At 44.9% G+C, this 20,963-nt stretch overlaps 1 protein-coding gene across 6 annotated transcripts in view; it reads left to right on the top strand.

Moving 5' to 3' along the window:
• The window catches only part of fryl (furry homolog, like), a 65,054-nt gene extending 47,286 nt beyond the window's left edge, over positions 1 to 17,768 (top strand). For 4 of the 6 annotated variants that reach the window (XM_045205426.1, XM_045205427.1, XM_045205425.1 and 1 more), the window contains 9 exons: positions 2,731 to 3,083; positions 4,597 to 4,804; positions 5,380 to 5,529; positions 10,233 to 10,331; positions 11,148 to 11,216; positions 13,606 to 13,623; positions 14,489 to 14,599; positions 15,395 to 15,588; positions 15,731 to 17,768. In XM_045205426.1, coding sequence (XP_045061361.1) covers positions 2,731 to 3,083; positions 4,597 to 4,804; positions 5,380 to 5,529; positions 10,233 to 10,331; positions 11,148 to 11,216; positions 13,606 to 13,623; positions 14,489 to 14,599; positions 15,395 to 15,588; positions 15,731 to 15,974 — 1,446 coding nt within the window. In that variant the 3' untranslated portion in view covers positions 15,975 to 17,768. The remainder of the gene's footprint in view (positions 1 to 2,730; positions 3,084 to 4,596; positions 4,805 to 5,379; positions 5,530 to 10,232; positions 10,332 to 11,147; positions 11,217 to 13,605; positions 13,624 to 14,488; positions 14,600 to 15,394; positions 15,589 to 15,730) is intronic. The other 2 variants (XM_045205429.1, XM_045205428.1) reach the window with 1 other exon arrangement.
• The last annotated feature ends 3,195 nt before the right edge of the window (positions 17,769 to 20,963 follow it).

The following is a 20,963-nucleotide window of genomic DNA, read 5'->3' as shown; positions in this document are numbered from 1 at the left end:
ATATAGCCACTGTGCCTCAGTGACGCACTGGCAGCCTGCCACACTCTCCTCTCCTTAATGCATTAGACTCTTAAATAGAAGTCCTTTCAATTAGATGTTCTAGATCCCCCTGTACTCCCCACTCCTCCCTCTGTGGACGTGCCTTGCATGATCACCGTTGACTTTTGTTTCCTGTAATATGACTCACACTGTGGTTTTAATGCAGATAACTGCCCTGTCACACAGCACAGGAGTTTGCCAGTTGGGTAACAATGTGGCTTTATGTTCAACTGTCATATTTGACAGTTTTCAGTATTACTGTGCTTAGCAGCTGGCTGCTACTTTTCTTACGACTGTGTAGTTTACGATAAAACAAACCTAGTCAAAACCTTTTTATTGACCAAAAATATAATTGTCTCATCTCATTTTAGTATTTTTCTTAACTACTCTAGTCATTGATTGTGATCCATAAATCAGTAGTTTGATCCATCCAAATGGCTTGGACTGCGTCATAGTGCAACACATCTCATCTATCTGAAGGCCTTTTAGCTCTCAGCCTGTCGTCTGGCCATGATGTCAGTGTTTTATTACCCTGAGGGTCACATTCTTAATGGCAGGCCAGCTCCATAGATTGATATTAGCCCTTCTGTTTATTGATTTGCCTTTCTCTAGACACAAACTTAGAGTATGAACTGTGAAGTGAATATCCATCTCTTGAATTATGCTGACAAAGTCTCCCTCTTGTATAGTTAAGAATAATATTATATTCTTTAATGTTATACACTGCTCAAAAAAATAAAGGGAACACTTAAACAACACATCCTAGATCTGAATCAATGAAATAATCTTATTAAATACTTTTTTCTTTACATAGTTGAATGTGCTGACAACAAAATCACACAAAAATTATCAATGGAAATCAAATTTATCAACCCATGGAGGTCTGGATTTGGAGTCACCCTCAAAATTAAAGTGGAAAACCACACTACAGGCTGATCCAACTTTGATGTAATGTCCTTAAAACAAGTCAAAATGAGGCTCAGTAGTGTGTGTGGCCTCCACGTGCCTGTATGACCTCCCTACAACGCCTGGGCATGCTCCTGATGAGGTGGCGGATGGTCTCCTGAGGGATCTCCTCCCAGTCCTGGACTAAAGCATCCGCCAACTCCTGGACAGTCTGTGGTGCAACGTGGCGTTGGTGGATGGAGCGTGACATGATGTCCCAGATGTGCTCAATTGGATTCAGGTCTGGGGAACGGGCGGGCCAGTCCATAGCATCAATGCCTTCCTCTTGCAGAAACTGCTGACACACTCCAGCCACATGAGGTCTAGCATTGTCTTGCATTAGGAGGAACCCAGGGCCAACCGCACCAGCATATGGTCTCACAAGGGGTCTGAGGATCTCATCTCGGTACCTAATGGCAGTCAGGCTACCTCTGGCGAGCACATGGAGGGCTGTGCGGCCCCCCAAAGAAATGCCACCCCACACCATGACTGACCCACCGCCAAACCGGTCATGCTGGAGGATGTTGCAGGCAGCAGAACGTTCTCCACGGCGTCTCCAGACTCTGTCATGTCTGTCACATGTGCTCAGTGTGAACCTGCTTTCATCTGTGAAGAGCACAGGGCGCCAGTGGCGAATTTGCCAATCTTGGTGTTCTCTGGCAAATGCCAACGTCCTGCACGGTGTTGGGCTGTAAGCACAACCCCCACCTGTGGACGTCGGGCCCTCATACCACCCTCATGGAGTCTGTTTCTGACCGTTTGAGCAGACACATGCACATTTGTGGCCTGCTGGAGGTCATTTTGCAGGGCTCTGGCAGTGCTCCCCCTGCTCCTCCTTGCACAAAGGCGGAGGTAGCGGTCCTGCTGCTGGGTTGTTGCCCTCCTACGGCCTCGTCCACGTCTCCTGGTAGCGCCTCCATGCTCTGGACACTACGCTGACAGACACAGCAAACCTTCTTGCCACAGCTCGCATAGATGTGCCATTCTGGATGAGCTGCATTACCTGAGCCACTTGTGTGGGTTGTAGACTCCGTCTCATGCTACCACTAGAGTGAAAGCACCGCCAGCATTCAAAAGTGACCAAAACATCAGCCAGGAACCATAGGAACTGAGAAGTGGTCTGTGGTCACCACCTGCAGAACCACTTCTTTATTGGGGGTGTCTTGCTAATTGCCTATAATTTCCACCTGTTGTCTATTCCATTTGCACAACAGCATGTGAAATGTATTGTCAATCAGTGTTGCTTCCTAAGTGGACAGTTTGATTTCACAAAAGTGTGATTGACTTGGAGTTACATTGTGTTGTTTAAGTGTTCCCTTACTTTTTTTGAGCAGTGTATATTGAGGAAGCCAGTAATGTTTCTATTTCAGGCATAGATAAAGGTTAAGTAGATATTCTTAGGGAGAATCTTAGGGAGATTCTCAGAAGGGCTGTTGCTGTGGCAACTGTAAGGTCTCAAGAGAATGTGTCATTTTGCATGAGTAGTGTTATAGTACAGTGGTTTTCAAACCTCTCCTCGGGGAGCACCATCCATTCCATGTATTTGATCTATTCCAGAGCTAGCACACCTGATTCAACTTGTCAACTACATAGCAAGGCCTTGAATAGGTGAATCAGGTGAGCTAGTTCATGGCTGCAACAAAATTGTGAAACACTTGGGGGTCCCCGAGGAGAGATTTGAGAACCACTGTTTATACTATATATTTAACCTGCTCCTGAACAACTCCTGCTGGCTGTGTTGTTCAGGATGGGGTCAGCATGACGGCGGCAGACGAGCTGAGCAGCAGCGTGAGCACAGACACGGGGTTTGGCAGCAGTGCCCCCGCACTGCCCCCGGACCCCCCTGAGCTGTGTGACCTCACAGACTCTCAGGACCCTCACGACGACCTGGACTCGGCCCCCCCTCGCCTGCCGGCCTTAGACACCCCGCCAGGGTCCCTCTGTGAGGAGGGGGACTCCCCTATAACCCTGCCCCTGCTGCTGCCCCCCATCCCAGACAGTCCCTGTGGCTCTGTGTGTGAGGAGGACGTGACGCTGGCGCTGAAGGAGCTGGACGAACGATGTGAGGAGGAGGAGGCCGACTTCTCTGATATGTCCAGGTAAGACTGCTTTACTCTACTGACTTTACTGTCCAATATCAGAGGACCTGTACCAGTGGCCAAAGGTGCAGTGGTTGTGGCCTCTAGTCAGATATCTGTTTGTATGTCTTCAGGTGTATAAATTATTAATTACGTATTGGCAGATATACATTGGTCCTGTCTCTAGATTGACATTCTGTTTACATTTGCATACCTGTTTTCAGTTCATACTTGCATGTGGACAACCATATGGACAAGCGGAATCTGTGGGGAGTGAGCCAGCAACTGGAGTATTGCTGGCATTAATATCTCAGGTGCCACCTACTGCCGATGTGCCCTTGAGCAAGCCACTTTACCCCCTAACCTGCTCCAGGGGCATTGCTCTGCGGCTGACCCTGTGGTGCTCCCAACCTGTGTGTGTTGTGTGGTGGATCTGGGTACTGTGACAGCAAATATTGTATGTGCTAAAGACGCTGTGTTGGAGTCTCTGTGTGTGTGTGTGTGTCGGGTCTGTGTTGGAGCTGCTGTAACGGGTGACCTCATCACTGGCTCTACTCCCATTTGGGCTGGGTGGGAGCTGAGGGCATCTCTCTGAAGGTGGGCCAGCTCTGGCTCCTCTTTGCCTTTTTATATACACACTCATCAAGGTGGGCCAACTCTGGTTAGAGGACACTGGTCACATTGCAGCCACAAATCAACTCTATTCAACTAGCGGAGATTTAGAAACCACGCACACACTTCTTGCTTGTTCATTCAATACACGTGCTTAAATGAATTTTCCCCCTCTCCAAAATCCAGGCAGTTTGATTGATCGCTGGAGGGAATGGCAGTACTCCAAATGATCCTCCCCCGGAAAACAAAAGGGCTCTGCTGCGTGTGCGCGTGCATGATGTGCGTATGATGTGCGTATGATGTGCGTGCTAGCCAGAAAGCTTAAATCAGCAGAAGGCTGGTTGGGGCCTTGCTCTGTGTTGCTGCGTATATGTGTGTCAGATTCTGGGCTCAGAGCTCTGCTCTGTAGTCCTTTGTGGGACGGTACGGTAGTGCAGTGTTCTAGGCAGGCTAGCGCAGCTTGCAGAGAGACGCTGGGTTACCGTGCTGCAGAGAGAGTGAGGGAGAGGCGCTAGTTAAGGTGAGGATGAGGACGAAGACTGTGTCCTCCACAGCGCTCGGCAGCACAGGCATCAGATACTTCTACTCTGTCTGCTTCATCAGGCTGTTTGGTCCCACAGGCCTGTGAGTATCAGGGTGCGAGTGCGTTTGTGTGTTAAGATGGTAAAGCGCCATGTGTTGTCTGCTCTGGCTCTGAAGTAGATCTCTGCTGAAACAACACTGCAGCAAAAACATCTGCAGTGAGAGAGGATCAGAGAGAGGAGGGTGAGAGAGATGTGTGTGTATATAGAGAGAGTGGTTGTTTTGGTTGCAGTCAGAGCTAGGGGGTGTGTGTGTTTGTGTGCTTGTGCCTTCAGAATGAGGTGAATCCTGTGTGTATGTCAGTAGTACTGAAACAGATCCTGTGTGTTTATATTTTCAGTCAAGATGAGGGCGATCAGGATGGTTTCCAAGAGATCCAGGCCTCTCCTCCCCCCTCACCCTTCCTCTCTGCCATCCTGGCAGCTTTCCAGCCTGTTGCCTATGAGGACGAGGAGGATGCTTGGCGTGTCCATGTCAACCAGATGTTGTCGGACACGGATGGGTCCTCTGCAGTGTACACCTTCCATGTGTTCTCACAACTATTTAAGGTGAGAGAGGAGGAGGAGTAGGCTATATTTAGTGTATGTTTTCTGTGTTTATTTTTGTTTTGTACTGTATGTACACTGAGTGTACAAAACATTAAGAACACCTGCTCTTTCTATGACAGACTGACCAGGTGAATTCAGGTGAAAGCTATGATCCCTTATTGATGTCACTTGTTAAATCCACTTCAATCAGAGTAGGTGACGGGGAGAAGACAGGTTAAAGAAAGATTTTTAAGCCTTGAGACAATTTAGACATGGATTGTGTATGTGTGCCATTCAGAGGGTGAATGGGCAAGACAAAAGATTGAAGTGCCTTTGAACGGGGTATGGTAGTAGGTGCCAGGCACACCGGTTTGTGTCAACAACTGCAACTGGGTTTTTCAGGCTCAACAGTTTCCCATGTGTATCAACAATGGTTTCGACACCTTGTAGAGTCCATGCCCCGACGAATTGAGGCTGTTCTGAGGGCAAAAGGGGGTGCAAGTCAATATTAGGAAGGTGTTCTTAATGTTTTGTACACTGTGTATTTGTCGTGTGTGTTTGCTCTGTTGACTGTGTTGTTGTCTTGGTGTCTGCAGAGCATGCAGAGAAAGTTTGGCGCCATCACCCACTCGTCAGTGCGTTTCCTGGGAGAGAGGCTGCAGCGAATGGGGAACCAGTTCCTCAGCTCCTTAGAGGTCATGACCTCGCGCTCCCAGTGCCCCACGGTGCTGTTGGACGCTGAGACGGTGAGTCTGCCCTGCTAACCCAAAGATGACAACTTCCTTAATAATCTAAAGATTATATTGCATCATCTCTCTGGTTGCAAAAGGGAACAATGACAAAGCTAATTGTAGCATGCTTGTTAAGATATTTTTAGCGATGGCAGTAGTTATATTATATTAGCCGTGCTTGTTATGCATGCAATTTCATGTTATGCATATTGCATGATGGACAGTATAAGGGTCTTTCTATAAACTAGGGTACCAGGGAGGGTTTCCTGCGGTGGACAACCTATTTACAGCTATTGATAATAATCTGCCTTTTCATGTCGTTACATTTAAGATATAAGGGGGGAATATGGCTACATATATCTACGTGTATAGTATACATATTTCTTTTTCAACCCTTTCTCATGGTTCGTGTCTTGACAAATTTGTCCAAAATTGTGACATAAAACACTATTCTTTCACTGCATTTCTGTGTGTTACGGGTCCCGAATTATTGGATCCCTTGATAAAGATGAGCAAAAAAAGGCTGTATAAAATAAATAATAAAAATACTGAGCTATATTGTATGCTCAACATTTTTTTTAAATATTATTTTATACTTATAAAACAACAGCTGTGATGGAAACATGAAGTTTCAGTAAAATTGTATACAGTGGGGAAAAAAAGTATTTAGTCAGCCACCAATTGTGCATGTTCTCCCACTTAAAAAGATGAGAGGCCTGTAATTTTCATCATAGGGACACGTCAACTATGACAGACAAATTGAGAAAATGTTTCCCAGAAAATCACATTGTAGGATTTTTTATGAATTTATTTGCAAATTATGGTGGAAAATAAGTATTTGGTCACCTACAAACAAGCAAGATTTCTGGCTCTCACAGACCTGTAACTTCTTCTTTAAGAGGCTCCTCTGTCCTCCACTCGTTACCTGTATTAATGGCACCTGTTTGAACTTGTTATCAGTATAAAAGACACCTGTCCACAACCTCAAACAGTCACACTCCAAACTCCACTATGGCCAAGACCAAAGAGCTGTCAAAGGACACCAGAAACAAAATTGTAGACCTGCACCAGGCTGGGAAGACTGAATCTGCAATAGGTAAGCAGCTTGGTTTGAAGAAATCAACTGTGGGAGCAATTATTAGGAAATGGAAGACATACAAGACCACTGATAATCTCCCTCGATCTGGGGCTCCACGCAAGATCTCACCCCGTGGGGTCAAAATGATCACAAGAACGGTGAGCAAAAATCCCAGAACCACACGGGGGGGACCTAGTGAATGACCTGCAGAGAGCTGGGACCAAAGTAACAAAGCCTACCATCAGTAACACACTACGCCGCCAGGGACTCAAATCCTGCAGTGCCAGACGTGTCCCCCTGCTTAAGCCAGTACATGTCCAGGCCCATCTGAAGTTTGCTAGAGTGCATTTGGATGATCCAGAAGAGGATTGGGAGAATGTCATATGGTCAGATGAAACCAAAATAGAACTTTTTGGTAAAAACTCAACTCGTCGTGTTTGGAGGACAAAGAATGCTGAGTTGCATCCAAAGAACACCATACCTACTATGAAGCATGGGGGTGGAAACGTCATGCTTTGGGGCTGTTTTTCTGCAAAGGGACCAGGACGACTGATCCGTGTAAAGGAAAGAATGAATCGGGCCATGTATCGTGAGATTTTGAGTGAAAACCTCCTTCCATCAGCAAGGGCATTGAAGATGAAACGTGGCTGGGTCTTTCAGCATGACAATGATCCCAAACAAACCGCCCGGGCAACGAAGGAGTGGCTTCGTAAGAAGCATTTCAAGGTCCTGGAGTGGCCTAGCCAGTCTCCAGATCTCAACCCCATAGAAAATCTTTGGAGGGAGTTGAAAGTCCGTGTTGCCCAGCGACAGCCCCAAAACATCACTGCTCTAGAGGAGATCTGCATGGAGGAATGGGCCAAAATACCAGCAACAGTGTGTGAAAACCTTGTGAAGACTTACAGAAAACGTTTGACCTGTGTCATTGCCAACAAAGGGTATATAACAAAGTATTGAGAAACTTTTGTTATTGACCAAATACTTATTTTCCACCATAATTTGCAAATAAATTCATTAAAAATCCTACAATGTGATTTTCAGGATTTTTTTTCTTCTCATTTTGTCTGTCATAGTTGACGTGTACCTATGATGAAAATTACAGGCCTCATCTTTTTAAGTGGGAGAACTTGCACAATTGGTGGCTGACTAAATACTTTTTTTCCCCACTGTAAATGCCGACAGAATTCGTTCGTTTGACATGGTGATATTTTTGTTGGTAAAATTAATTATGTGAGATATGGCGGTGGAACGCCTTTGTGTTAATATTGATATAATAACCATCATATCGAAGTAAAGTTGTCACGCGATGATATGCTGTGTGGTCCTCCCACTACGACTCTGGAAACCATGCAGTTTATTAGGCTACAGATTAAATAAAGTATGATGAACTTCACAGGGGTGGTGAAAGTGCACAGTGATGAGCTTGATGCTCCTTTACTATAAATATTGAGGGTCTTATTCTGGTGACTTGACGTTCATCCACCTCTGGCCTGCTAGCTCCCCTACCTCTACGGAAGCACAGTTCCCGCTCAGCCCAGTCAAAGCTATTCGCTGCTCTGGCACCCCAATGGTGGAACAAGCTCCCCCACGACGCAAGGACAGCGGAGTCACTAACCACCTTCCGGAGACACTTGAAACCCTACCTCTTTAAGGAATATCTGGAATAGTATAAAGTAATCCTTGTACCCCCCCCAATAAAAAAAGAAGACAATTTGCATATGTTCTTTATGCAGATTTTTTAATATTTGCATGAAAATCTGTCCTAGCTATTGAGCCTTTTTCTTAAATGCTTTATAAGATTGGAGAGCACATTGGAAGGGATCTTGGACCATTCTTTCATACAGAATCTTTCCAGATCCGTAAGATCCTTCTGCGCTTATGGACTGTATTTTTCCATTTAACAGGAGACTGAGAAGGCCATTGCTAAATGTTGGTTTTGTGGGCAGTTAAAGGTGCAATATGCAGAAATCGCTCCGCCATTTCCTGGTTGCTAAAATTCGAATAGTTCGCCTAATTTCAGTTTGTGACAAAATAAGCTAGTATAGTGTAGAGAATCATTGTACCATCTAAACCACTGTGAAATATATTTTCAATAACCAAAAATATTGTATTTTCAGCTGTTTGAAGCTGATGTACAAAACCAAAAGTAAAAGACAAAAACACTTAAGACCAGGAAGCATAGAAATAATGCACATAGAACATATCTACCACTTCTTACACTTGCTTTCAATGAGAATGACAGATCTATATCTCACAATTCTATGTGAAGTATAAAATGGATAAGATACACTTGTAACCCTCTCACCAGGCTCGAATTTGACTCTCACAATATTACCTTATTTAGAATATCTGAACAGCATGGGATATTAGGTGAGAATTGTAAACTTGCTAGGGTGAATGACAAATAGGGTATTAGGGTATTAATAGGGTATTAACTTCAGATAGAATGATTATAAGGATATGCTTTCCCATGCATTAAATGAAACTGAAACAGTAAATGACTCCACCAATACAACAGACATAAGGTTCAAGATCTATATTAATCAAATGTTCAATGTATCACATCAAAAGAAATAAAAATAATAAACCCCAATGATTTTTCCACAACCCATGTCCAAATTATTTGCAAGCTTGCTTAAACCCTGGGCGCGCGTTGGAGCTCATAAAAAAATGAAGACATACATAAAGTCCCGAAGTCCACCCCACATTTGTAGTTACTCACTACTTTTAGATAATGCCTCAGCAAAATATAGTAGTTCCGTGCAGGTGTCCTCACAAGATCCACAGCGAACACAGCTATCAATGCAGCCAGTACTCGGTAGCAGCAACAGACATCCGTTGGAAACCCGAACTCGTTGATCGTCACAAGCAATTCTCTCCAAGTCTTGCACGATGCTAGGCTAACCTCTAGGATGTCGAATGTCTCCACAATGCGACGGCAGCTTCAGTCTCCACTAGGTCTTTCTTAACGAAATAAGAAAGACCTTAACAAAATCAGGATTTCCCTTAAAGAAACTCTGTAGGTATGGTTTTGTTCTCTCTTTATCGTTTCCTTTGGTCGTTTTTCCTTCACCAACCCCACTAACGTCTCTCCTCTCCCTTCTTTCAACCTTTCCCTCTCTTTTCTTTCCCAGCAACCAGTCCACTCTCCCATTGGCCACAATTTAAAAAGTTACCTCATTGGTCAAAACTTTAACGAGATACGTGGGAAACTTAAAAGTAAACCAACCTATTCACTTGTAAAAAAAATTTTTTTAACATTGCTTCAAAATAAATGCATTAATGACATTACAAATCAGGAGCTATTCGATCACCTTTTAAATCTAATACCAATGAATTATAACAAATAAACTCTATACGTGGTTTTAGCAAGGTATTACACACTTAAGCGAAAAAGTACATTTTGTGTGCACTATGTCATCACAGACTGATTTTTGTCCGCAACAAGTCCGTTTGGTGGAAACACACCACTGGAGGGAAAATGCGCATATTTTCTTTATGCAGATTTTAGAATATTCGCATGAAAATCTGTTGCCAATTGGACAGAAACCTAGCTATTGTTAGAAAAAAGTTTGGTCCAACTTGGATGTTAGGTACTGTATTTATTGAATGTGTGTTGTCGGGTCTGTCTGTGTCTTAGTTGGTCTCATGTGGACTGCTGGAGACTCTGAAGTTTAGTGTGCTGGAGTTACAGGAACACCTGGACACCTACAATGGCAAGAGGGAGGCGGCCGAGGAGGTGAGCTCTCCATCTCATCCTCAGTTTCAGCTATACAGTACATACTCTCATCCCTAGCTACAGTACACTCTTACCTACCGTTTCCTGAACCCCTAGATTACACAATCCCACATCCTTATTCCATCCAATTATGGCTAATGATCATACCGCATACCTGTATTCAGACCATCCCTGCACCAGACCACTGGTGGTACTTCAATGGCCTCTCATTCCTAGTGAGGAAGGCTCAATGAGGCTCTAGATTACGCCTAATTTCCTCTCCAGATCAGGGAGGAAGAGGCTGAGAGAACAGAACAGAGACAATGAGCTGAGTCATAAGGAGGTAAATGGGTTGGGTGTCTCATCGTTGGGTCAGCCATTGAATCACAGGGAGGATATGAGTGGATTTAGCGTCCTTTAGCGTCCACATTACTAGCGACATCCCCTGCTGACGGGCTAAAAATATCCCCTGGCGCTCCTAAATCAGTTAGAGGGAATGAAAGGAGGGGAGGAAGGAGAGATGGGGGGAGGAAGGGGTAAAGAGGACAGATGTGATTGCGAGAGAGAGAGAGGGATGCAGACAGAGCTTGGGGATGCTGGGGCGCTAATTGAATGAGACGGGTGCGGTCCCTGGAGGATTGATCTCCGCCCCGCTGCACTAGAACAGACCCTCTGTAATTCGCTAAGTACAGCACTCTTATTAAATCTACCCAACTCCCCCACCCACCCACCCAACCCCAACACACACACACTTCGAAGAAAAAAGACTTGCATAGACTGGTATCAATCTCATGATGTATTCTCTCTCTCCCTTCCTCCCTTATCCCATCCCTACAGTGGCTGGAGAACTGCAGGAAGACGTTTGGCAACAAAGATGGCAACCAACGACCCAACACTCAGGCACAGGTATGACTAACCCACACACATCTGAACACAGCATTGTTACGTGTAGAAAAATGTGACTACAAAGTCTGTTTTGTTTTCATGTGTGCCTTTTCTAATGCAATCAAACACTCGATAAGCATGGGAACGTGCCTATTGAAACATTTTGTTCTCCGAGAAAATGCATTTATATCCCCTCTCATCCTCAACAAAATATTTTAATTTCCTACAAGCTCATTGATATAATTAGAGCCTCAAAGGAGACATAAACAGTCTGTCTTACACATCCTTTGGCCACTGGTCCTAAAGCCAGTATTACTTCAGCTCATCATGGTAGATGTACAGTGCATTCGGAAAGTATTCAGACCCCTTGACTTTTTCCACATTTTGTTACAGGCTTATTCTAAAATTGATTCAATTTTTTTTTTTACTCATCAAAGCAAAAACAGGTTTTTAGAAATCTTAGTAAATTTATTAAAAATCAAAAACAGAAATACCTTATTTACATAAGTATTCACTCTTTGCTATGAGACTCGAAATTGAGCTCCGGTGCATCCTGTTTCCATTGATCATCCTTGATGTTTCTACAACTTGATTGGAGTCCAACTGTGGTAAATTCAATTGATTGGACATGATTTGGAAAGGTGCTAACCTGTCTATGTAAGGTCCCACAGTTGACAGTGCATGTCAGAGCAAAAACCAAGCCAGGAGTTCAAATGAATTGTCCGTAGAGCTCCGAGACAGGATTGTCTCGAGGCACAGATCTGGGGAAGGGTACCAAAACATTTCTGCAGCATTGAAGGTCACCAAGAACACAGTGGCCTCATCATTCTTAAATGGAAGAAGTTTGGCCGCCCGGCTAAACTGAGCAATCGGGGGAGACCAAGAACCCAATGGTCACTCTGACAGAGCTCCAGAGGTCCTCTGTGGAGATGGGAGAACCTTCCAGAAGGACAACCGTCTCTGCAGCACACCACCAATCAGGCCTTTATGGTAGAATGGCCAGACGGAAGCCACTCCTCAATAAAAGGCACAATACAGCTCACTTGGAGTTTGCCTAAAGGACTCTCATACCATGAGAAACAAGATTCTCTGGTCTGATAAAAACAAGATTGAACTCTTTGGCCTCAATGCCAAGCGTCACATCTGGAGGAAACCTGGCACCATCCCTACGGTGAAGCATGGTGGTGGCAGCATCATGCTGTGGGGATGTTTTTCAGCGGCAGGGACTGGGAGACTAGTCAGGATCAAGGGGGAAAATGAACGGAGCAAAGTACAGAGAGATCCTTGATGAAAACCTGCTCCAGAGTGCTCACGACGTCAGACTGGGGCTAAGGTTCACCTTCGAACAGGACAACGACCCTAAGCACACAGCCAAGACAAAGGAGGAGTGGCTTCAGGACAAGTCTCTGAATGTCCTTGAGTGGCCCAGCCAGAGCCCGGACTTGAACCCGATCTAACATCTCTGGAGAGACCTGAAAATAGCTGTGCAGCGACGCGCCCCATCGAACCTGACAGAGCTTGAGAGGATCTGCAGAGAAGAATGGGAGAAACTCCCCAAGTACAGGTGTGCAAAGCTTGTAGCGTCATACCCAAGAAGACTTGAGGCTGTAATCACTGCCAGATGCTTCAACAAAGTACTGAGTAAAGGGTCTGAATACTTATGTAAATGTAAAATTTCAGTTTTTTATTTTTAATACATTTGCAAAATGTTCAAAAAAACTGTTTTTGCTTTGTCATTATGGGGTATTGACAAAATCGGTTTTAGAATAAGGATGAAATGTAACAAAATGTGGAAAAAGTCAAGGGGTCTGAATACTTTCCGAATGCACTGTAGCTGATCTGAGGTCAGCCGAGTGCACCTACTGTGCGGCCTTCTCCTGTCCCTTGATATTGTTTAGTATTCTGACCACACTGCTGGAGGTTATAGATTTCTGCTTGCTCCCCTCCCTCTCCCCCTCTCTTTCAGGTCAGAGGACATACTTGGCTGTGAAAGAGGAGCTATTACAGACTAAAGCTCTGTTGTACTGTGATCAGCAGAGGAGCACCTACTCATTCACTGTTCTCTTCTACTTAACCCCCTCCCACTGTTCTCCACACTCTCTATTTTCTTCAGATTATCTCTGTCCCCCTTCTCTCACTGTCTACATCCTCTCTTTGTTTTCTGTCTGTATTTCTACACTGCTTTGACTTGAACACACTGATCCTAGACCAGCTGATGTGAGCTGTGTTCTCTAAGAACCACTGTTGGGACTGAACCCCCCTGACCTGGGAACAGGTGTAAGGATGGAGTGGTTGTTACTCCTGTCAGGTCACTGTATCAGGGTTGCGATGTGAAGGCTCACTAATTCTTGGTCTTTCTCTCTTCCCGTTTTGTTTGTTGTTTTTGTGACCTGCTCACCCTCTTGCTTAGCAAATGGAAAAACTAGCAGTAAGTGGTTCTCTAAGTATTCTAGACTCTAATATAATCATGATGTCCGGACAACACACTGATCATCTCATCCCTCCATGTGTACCTGCTGCTGTCGTCAACCAACCACGGCCTGGGCCCTCCCACTCTGACTCCACCCCTCTCTCATATAACTCTGCTACAACCCCCATCTACCCAAATCATAGTGTTTATCATCGTTATGTACGCAGATATATGCTTTATTTTTGGCTTCGCCTTTGACTGAATCATCTTATCAACTTCTTAACTCTTCCCTACTGATCTGACAGTAGATGTAAAATCTCTCAAATAAAATCAATTGTAGTAGTTGTCTACCTGATTTGAGAGGGGGATGGGGTTATGGGGAGGAGAGGATGGAGAGAGAGAGAGCTGTGAAGCCATGTTTAGTCTACCTTCATTTTGCATGCTTATTGCTCCATTCCCATATCTGTTCAAATTCCCATTTTTCCATCATGTTTTCCTGGATTAGGGACAATGTTTGATAATTCCAGTCACATATTTGGTCGGTATATCTCTGTCCTTGGACATACTGTACCTTAACCATAGGGGGCCAGACAGACAGACAGGTGGTGATGGTCGGTAAATAACCTAGTCCTCCATGGCTAATGATGACAGCCTGTGGTTGGTTAATAGTGCTAGCTAGACCCTCCCCTATGGCTCCGGGCCTCGTCCGGTCTCTGTAGGGACCATCGTTCCACTCCGCACTGGGCCTCTTTAACCCTTTCATCTCCTCCCGCTTTTGATAACCCAGGATATCCATCCGTCTGATCATGTGATCATTATGACTGCTCTGCCCAGAGGCTTGTGTGGCTGTAGTGTGTGTTGACCGTCTCTGGTCTCTCTGTAGGAGCTGGAGCTGTGCCGCAGGCTCTATAAGCTGCACTTCCAGCTGCTGCTGCTCTTCCAGGCCTACTGTAAGCTCATCAGTCGTGTGGACACCATCAAGAGAGAAGCAGAGGTGAGGCTGGGGGGTTTACACCCAAACACTTTACTCAACAGGGTATGGGTAGTGGAACATTAAAGGTGGGTGGTTTTAGAAGAGGCTGTGGTAATAGGAATCAGTTTAGGTCATTTATTTAGATGACAAGCCTAAAAGAAACATTGGCTAGTCACCCACTCAAGCAAGCTTGGAGCCTTTCGGGTCACACCCATCATCCCGTGTGTGTGAGGTCAACAAAGGGATGGAGATGGTGGGTTGTTATTTTACTTTCCCTTCCCCAGGTTGGTTCAGGAAAGCATGAGAGACACGGAGGCCGCCTGCATTTCTCACATCTTCCCTGACAGGGAAACAAACCGTGACAATACACACGCTAAATTAAATGCATTTCCTGTACATATCACACACATGCTCATGCGTTTTGGAATTTAAGATTCTGTAACATCAATAGTCGTTCTGTAAAGTCATGAGCCGCTATTGTAAATGACTACGCACAAATGTGCCCTTAAGATAAGATGTTAACATTCTAAAATATGTATTTTTCTAGCTCTCTCTCACACACACCATTTTGCAGACCAGACAGCCTGCCTGTCCCTATCTGGATGTTCTGCTGCGGTCTAGCCCTGCTGTCTTATGGATTTTTACTGGAGTTTAATCTCATTAAATCCCTGAATGAGATTGACTTGTTTCTCACATAGAGAGAGAGGGCCAGCTATTCCAGTTAATCACACGTCAATACTAACTGCATTACTGCACAAACACACATGTGAGATTATCTCTGCGGTTATCTGACCTTCGGGTGTGTGTGTCTCCAAGGTGACCAACATGTCAGAGGAGCTGGCCATCCTGGAGAGCTGTTTGAAGCAGGCGGAGTCTGGGGTTGATGGACAGAAGGATGTGGGCGTGTCTGCTGCCTCCCAGACCAGCACTGAGACGGCCATCCAATCACTGATCGAGACCCTGAGGGCCAGAGACTTCGGCTCTGCCCTCACACAGGTCAAAACCTTCAGGTAAAGAAACAACATATCTTCTATCCCACAGCTATTCCTCAATGTATAGACTACACAGGCTTGTCATGTGTCTAGTCTACAGACCTGTATCTACTCTTAAACCTCAGCGCTGATGCCCTTCTCCTCCTCCTCTCTCCACTAGGTCTCTGTGGCCTAACGACATCTTTGGGAACGAGTCCGACGACGCGGTCCAGACTCTCCTGCACATCTACTTCCGTCAGCAGACGCTGGGCCAGACGGGCTGCCTGGCCGTGGTGGGACCCAGCAGGGACCTGTCCCAGGCCAACGGGCGCCTCATGGAGCTCAACCTGCAGATCAGAGAGGCTCTGAGCAAGGCCCAGGCCAGCCAGACCCCCCAGACCACCGTGGTCAGCACTGGACTGTAAGCCTTCAGGCCAAAAGCCTGGACTTGACTGGTCTGGACTAGACTAGAGTAACCCCCCCCATGTACCACTCACAGCTCCCATCTGCTCTGGAGGCTGGGGAGACGGTGAGGTATGTCAGGGGAGGACAGAACAGACTCCACCTATAAGGGCTAAAGGATGTGTGGGGAAAAACTGACTCATATTAATATATATTACATATATCAAATACTTAAAGCTAATATCTGTTTTCCCAGAATAAGCCAACTTGCAAAATTCAGCTGCAATAAGTAATGTGGTATTATGTGACTGGTGACGACTGGCCCGGGAGTGAGGAGGAGGGAGGTAAGGGGGATGATGATGCTAAACTGAAGCGTTTTGGCGGAAGTGACCTGATGGGCCTCCCATATTGGCCAGTGGCCTCCTCAGCCCCTTTCAGGAGACTGGTTGGGGCCTGGGGTTTGGTCAGGAAGACGATGTGGTGTTGTGTTCTCGTAGCAGTAGAGTTGGAGCATGGGAGACTTAGTCATTCCGGAAGGAAACCGGATGGATGTGTGAGAGGACAGGCATTCCCTGTCAGGATTCATAAACACACAAAAATAAAGAATTTTCAAAAGCATGCTTGAAAGAGAAAAGCACTGCAAGAATATTTTTTTGAGAAATGTACTATTTTTATTAGAGCTAACATCCTAGGTTGTAAATGTAAGGATATTTAACATGAAATTGTAACCCTAGGGGAGCTGTTCCCCACAGGGACTGTAAAAATATAAATGTATCTGTTTATTGACTTGCATTGGAGACGAGCATCATCTTCAACAGGTCTTCGAATGAAACTCACTCTGTAACCAAATAAGTAGCTGCCTGTAGAGACTTTAGGCTGTGTGGTATATATTGGATATTCTTGTATACGGTTGCGCACACACACATGCATATAATTGCACAGAGGTGCAGACATGCTACAACTCATTATGGAAACATCAATAACTTATTTTACTCTGTATATATTTTAGAAAATGTATAGTGTAAAACCAGTATTTTTTCCTTGTACTTTTGTGTAATGCACTGTTAATCTGAATAAGATGTATGAAGCTAATGCGAGAAGAGAAAACCGAGAGCAGATATTGAGTAACTAATGACCCGCGCCACTATTATAATCCTTTCACACAAACTTTAAAATTCCCCAGACTGGCCTGCCTGTTGGGAGTCACAGTCCATGTGCTTAGAGGTCAGAGGTCATTGGAACTGGTTAAAGGCGCTAGCTAGTGTAGATTCTGCTTCCCGTTGGACCAGCCCAGCCAAGCCCAGTCATATGCATTCCTTCTCTCCACTGTGATCTCCATGTTGGCCCTGTACCCCAGCACAGGCCACGCTAAAAAGCCTTATGAGGGGAAACTGAGGCCGGTGTACGTCCATGTTCGCTGATCCCAGCGGCGCACAGCTGCACTGATGGTGTGCCATGGCCCTGTGTTCTGAGGGGTAACTGCTGCCATTAAAGCTCTGCTTTTGCTTCTGAAAAGGCACTGCTTGCTGCCTCCCGAATTGCAGGACATTAACTTGATGTCTGAAAGTGTTGCAGGAAACTTGTCATGGCACATTGTAAACGATCACTGTACTCATTCCTCTCAGAGAGAATTTGTCTGTTGCATTTGAATGCTGTTCTTAATTATTTAATGGATATATTATTTACCTGGAAAATATAGTTTTTATGTAGAGGTGCATTACCGGAATACTTTATCCTTTTTGTTTCTTTTAGTTTTTTTTGTCATCTCACATACCAGCCTTCTCCTCTCTGGATAAATAAAAACCTGATCATATGAATTTCTCAGTCATTGTTTTCAGACTATATTGTTAGGGTTATGTTTAACCATGGAGGGCTACACTATCCACATGTACTGACCATTGACACCAGCACATTTGGGTGAGAAGCCAACAGACTGAGTAGTAAGTTGTACCGTAACAGGCTACATTCAGTACATTGGCAGCAGAGTTTAAAGCTAGAACCATGCTACAGAGCTCTGAGCTCAAGTAACCTCGCACTCCTCAGCAATGGGTTTATAATGGCTGGTAAGTCGGGCATAAAGAGCCTCTGACGTCACTACAGTCATGTCAAGTTAGCTCTCCTGGAGTTACCCAGAATTCACAGGCACGGCTAGTCAGTTCTCTACAACCAAAGACGATGCTTTAGTTCCAATTCAAGAGACCATTGTAAATTCAGGCAATCTCAGGAAGCCCTAGTTTGACTTGGTATTCTCAGGTAATGGCAGACATTCTACTATAAGCTTGCACCACTGACTGTCACATGCATAGTTATAATCTGTGATTAGCGTCTATCCCACTTTACTGACATGTGCGCACCACTGGACAGCAAGTACATTTCTAAATTACTATTGCCCGTAGCACATCTGTAGCCATGAAATGCTTTTAAAGGCTGATCGTGGCTCAACACAATCATCCCAGACACCCTGGACCCACTCCAATTCACATACCGCCCCAACAGATGTCGCACTCCACACTGCCATCTCCACCTGAACCAGAGGAACACCTATGCTGTTCATTGACTACAGCTCAGCGTTCAACACCATAGTGCCCTTCAAGCTCACCTCTAAGCTCAGGAGCCTGGGACTGAACACCTCCCTCTGCAACTGGATCCTGGACTTCTTGACAGGCCGTTCCAGGTGGTGAGGGTAGGCAACAACGCATCCGTCACGCTGATCCTCAACACGGGGGCGTGCTTAGTCCCCTTCCGTACTCCCTGTTCACCCACGACTAAAACATCAAGTTTGCTGACGACACGATGGTGGTAGGCCTGATCACCGACGACGAGACAGCCTATAGGGATGTCAGACCTGGCAGTGTGGTGCCAGGACAACCTCTCCCTCGTGGACTACAGGAAATGGAGGGCCGAGTACACCCCACATTCACAGGGCTGTAGTGGAGTGGGTCCACATCACTAAGGATCTATCATGGTCCACACACACAAACAGTCGTGAAGAGGGCACGACAACACCTCTTTCCCTTCAGGAGGCTGAAAAGATTTGGTATGGGACCTCAGATCCTCAAAGTTCTACAGCTTTACCACTGAGAGCATATTGACTGGCTGCATGACCGCTTGGTTTGGCAACTGCTTGACATCCAACCGCAAGGCACTACAGAGGGTAGTGCGTACTGCACAGTACATCACTACCTTCCATATCAACTCCATATTAATGCCCATGATTTTGGAATGAGCCGTTCGATGAGCAGGTGTCCACATACTTTGTCATGTAGTGCATCTTCCTCAATTACCTCGTACCCCTGCACATCGACTCAGTACTGGTACAGTGTATAAGCAAAGTTATCATTACACATTGTATATTTATTATAAACTGGGTGGTTCGAGCCCTGAATGCTGATTGGCTGACAGCTGTGGTATATCAGACCTTAAACCATGGGTATGACAAGACATTTATTTTTACTGCTCTAATTATGTTGGTAAGCAGTTTATAATAGCAATAAGGCACCTCATGGGTTTGTGGTATATGGCCAATATTTGGTATTTTATGAGGATCCCCATTAGCTGTTGCAAAAGCAGCAGCTACTCTTCCTGGGGTCCACATGAAACATTACATAATACAGAACATTAATAGACAAGAACATCAAGGACAGAACTACATTTTTTTTTTAAGGCACACGTAGCCTACATATCAATACATACACAAACTATCTACATCAAATAAGGGAGAGGGGTTGTGCCATGAGGTGTTGCTTTATGGTTTTTTTAAACCAGGTTTGCTGTTTATTTTAGCAATATGAGATGGAACGGAGTTCCATGCAATAATGGCTCTATATAATACTGGACACTTTCTTGAATTTGGGGACTGAAAAGACCCCTGGTGGCATGTCTGGTGGGGTAAGTGTGTCAGAGCTGTGTGCAAGTTGACTATGCAAACAATTTGGGATTTTCAACACATTGTTTCTTGTAAAAAAGTAGTGATGCAGTCAGTCTCTCCTCAACTCTTAGCCAAGAGAGACTGGCATGCATAGTATTTCCATCAGCCCTCTGATTACAATAAAGAGCAAGACGTGCCGCTCTGTTCGGTGCCAGCTTAACTAGATCTTTCCTTGCAGCACTCGACCCACAACTGTACAATAATCAAGATTAGACAAAACTAGAGCCTGCGGAACTTGCTTTTGAGTGTGGTGTCAAAAACGTAGCAGTTACAGACAGACCTCTCCATCTTTACAACCATTGAATCTATATGTTTTGACCATGGCGGTGTTACCTTAGATTGTAAACTAAGTAATTTAGCCTCAGCTTGTTCAACAGCCACACCATTCTCAGATTCAGCTGAGGTCTAGAACTTAGGGAATGATTTGTACCAAATACAATGCTCTTAGTTTTAGAAATGTTCAGGACCAGTTTATTACTGGCAACCCATTCCAAAACAGACTGCAACTCTTTAAGGGTTTCAGTGACTTCCTTAGCTGTGGTTGTTGATGCGTATATGGTTGAATCATCAGCATACATGGACACACATACTTTGTTTAATGCCAGTTCATTGGTAAAAATAGAAATGAGTAGAGCTGCCCTGCGGTACACCACATTTTACATGTTTGACATTAGAGAAGCTTCCATTAAAGAAAACCCTTTGAGTTCTATTAGATAGATAGCACTGAATCCACGATATGGCGGAGGTTGAAAAGCAGGTTGTGGTCAATAATATCAAAGGCTGATATCTAACAGTACGGCTCCCACAATCTTATCAATTTCTTTCAAACAATCATCAGTCATTTGTGTCAGTGCAGTACATGTTGAGTGCCCTTCTCTATTCCCATAATACCTGGGATAGGATAAAGTAATCCTTCTACCCCCCACTTAATAAAAAAAAAAAAAAAAAAAAATTGGTATAGTGGCTAACCCACTGGCTATAGGGTGAATGCACCAATTTGTAAGTCGCTCTGGATAAGAGCATCTGCTAAATGACGTAAATGTAAATGTATAAGCATGCTGAAAGTCTTCATTTATTTACAGAG

Source organism: Coregonus clupeaformis, chromosome 20 (genome assembly GCF_020615455.1).
Source record: "Coregonus clupeaformis isolate EN_2021a chromosome 20, ASM2061545v1, whole genome shotgun sequence".
In the NCBI taxonomy this organism is placed as follows: Eukaryota; Metazoa; Chordata; class Actinopteri; order Salmoniformes; family Salmonidae; genus Coregonus; species Coregonus clupeaformis.
Note: the sequence above shows the minus strand (reverse complement) of the source record. Positions and strands in the feature narration are given on the sequence as shown.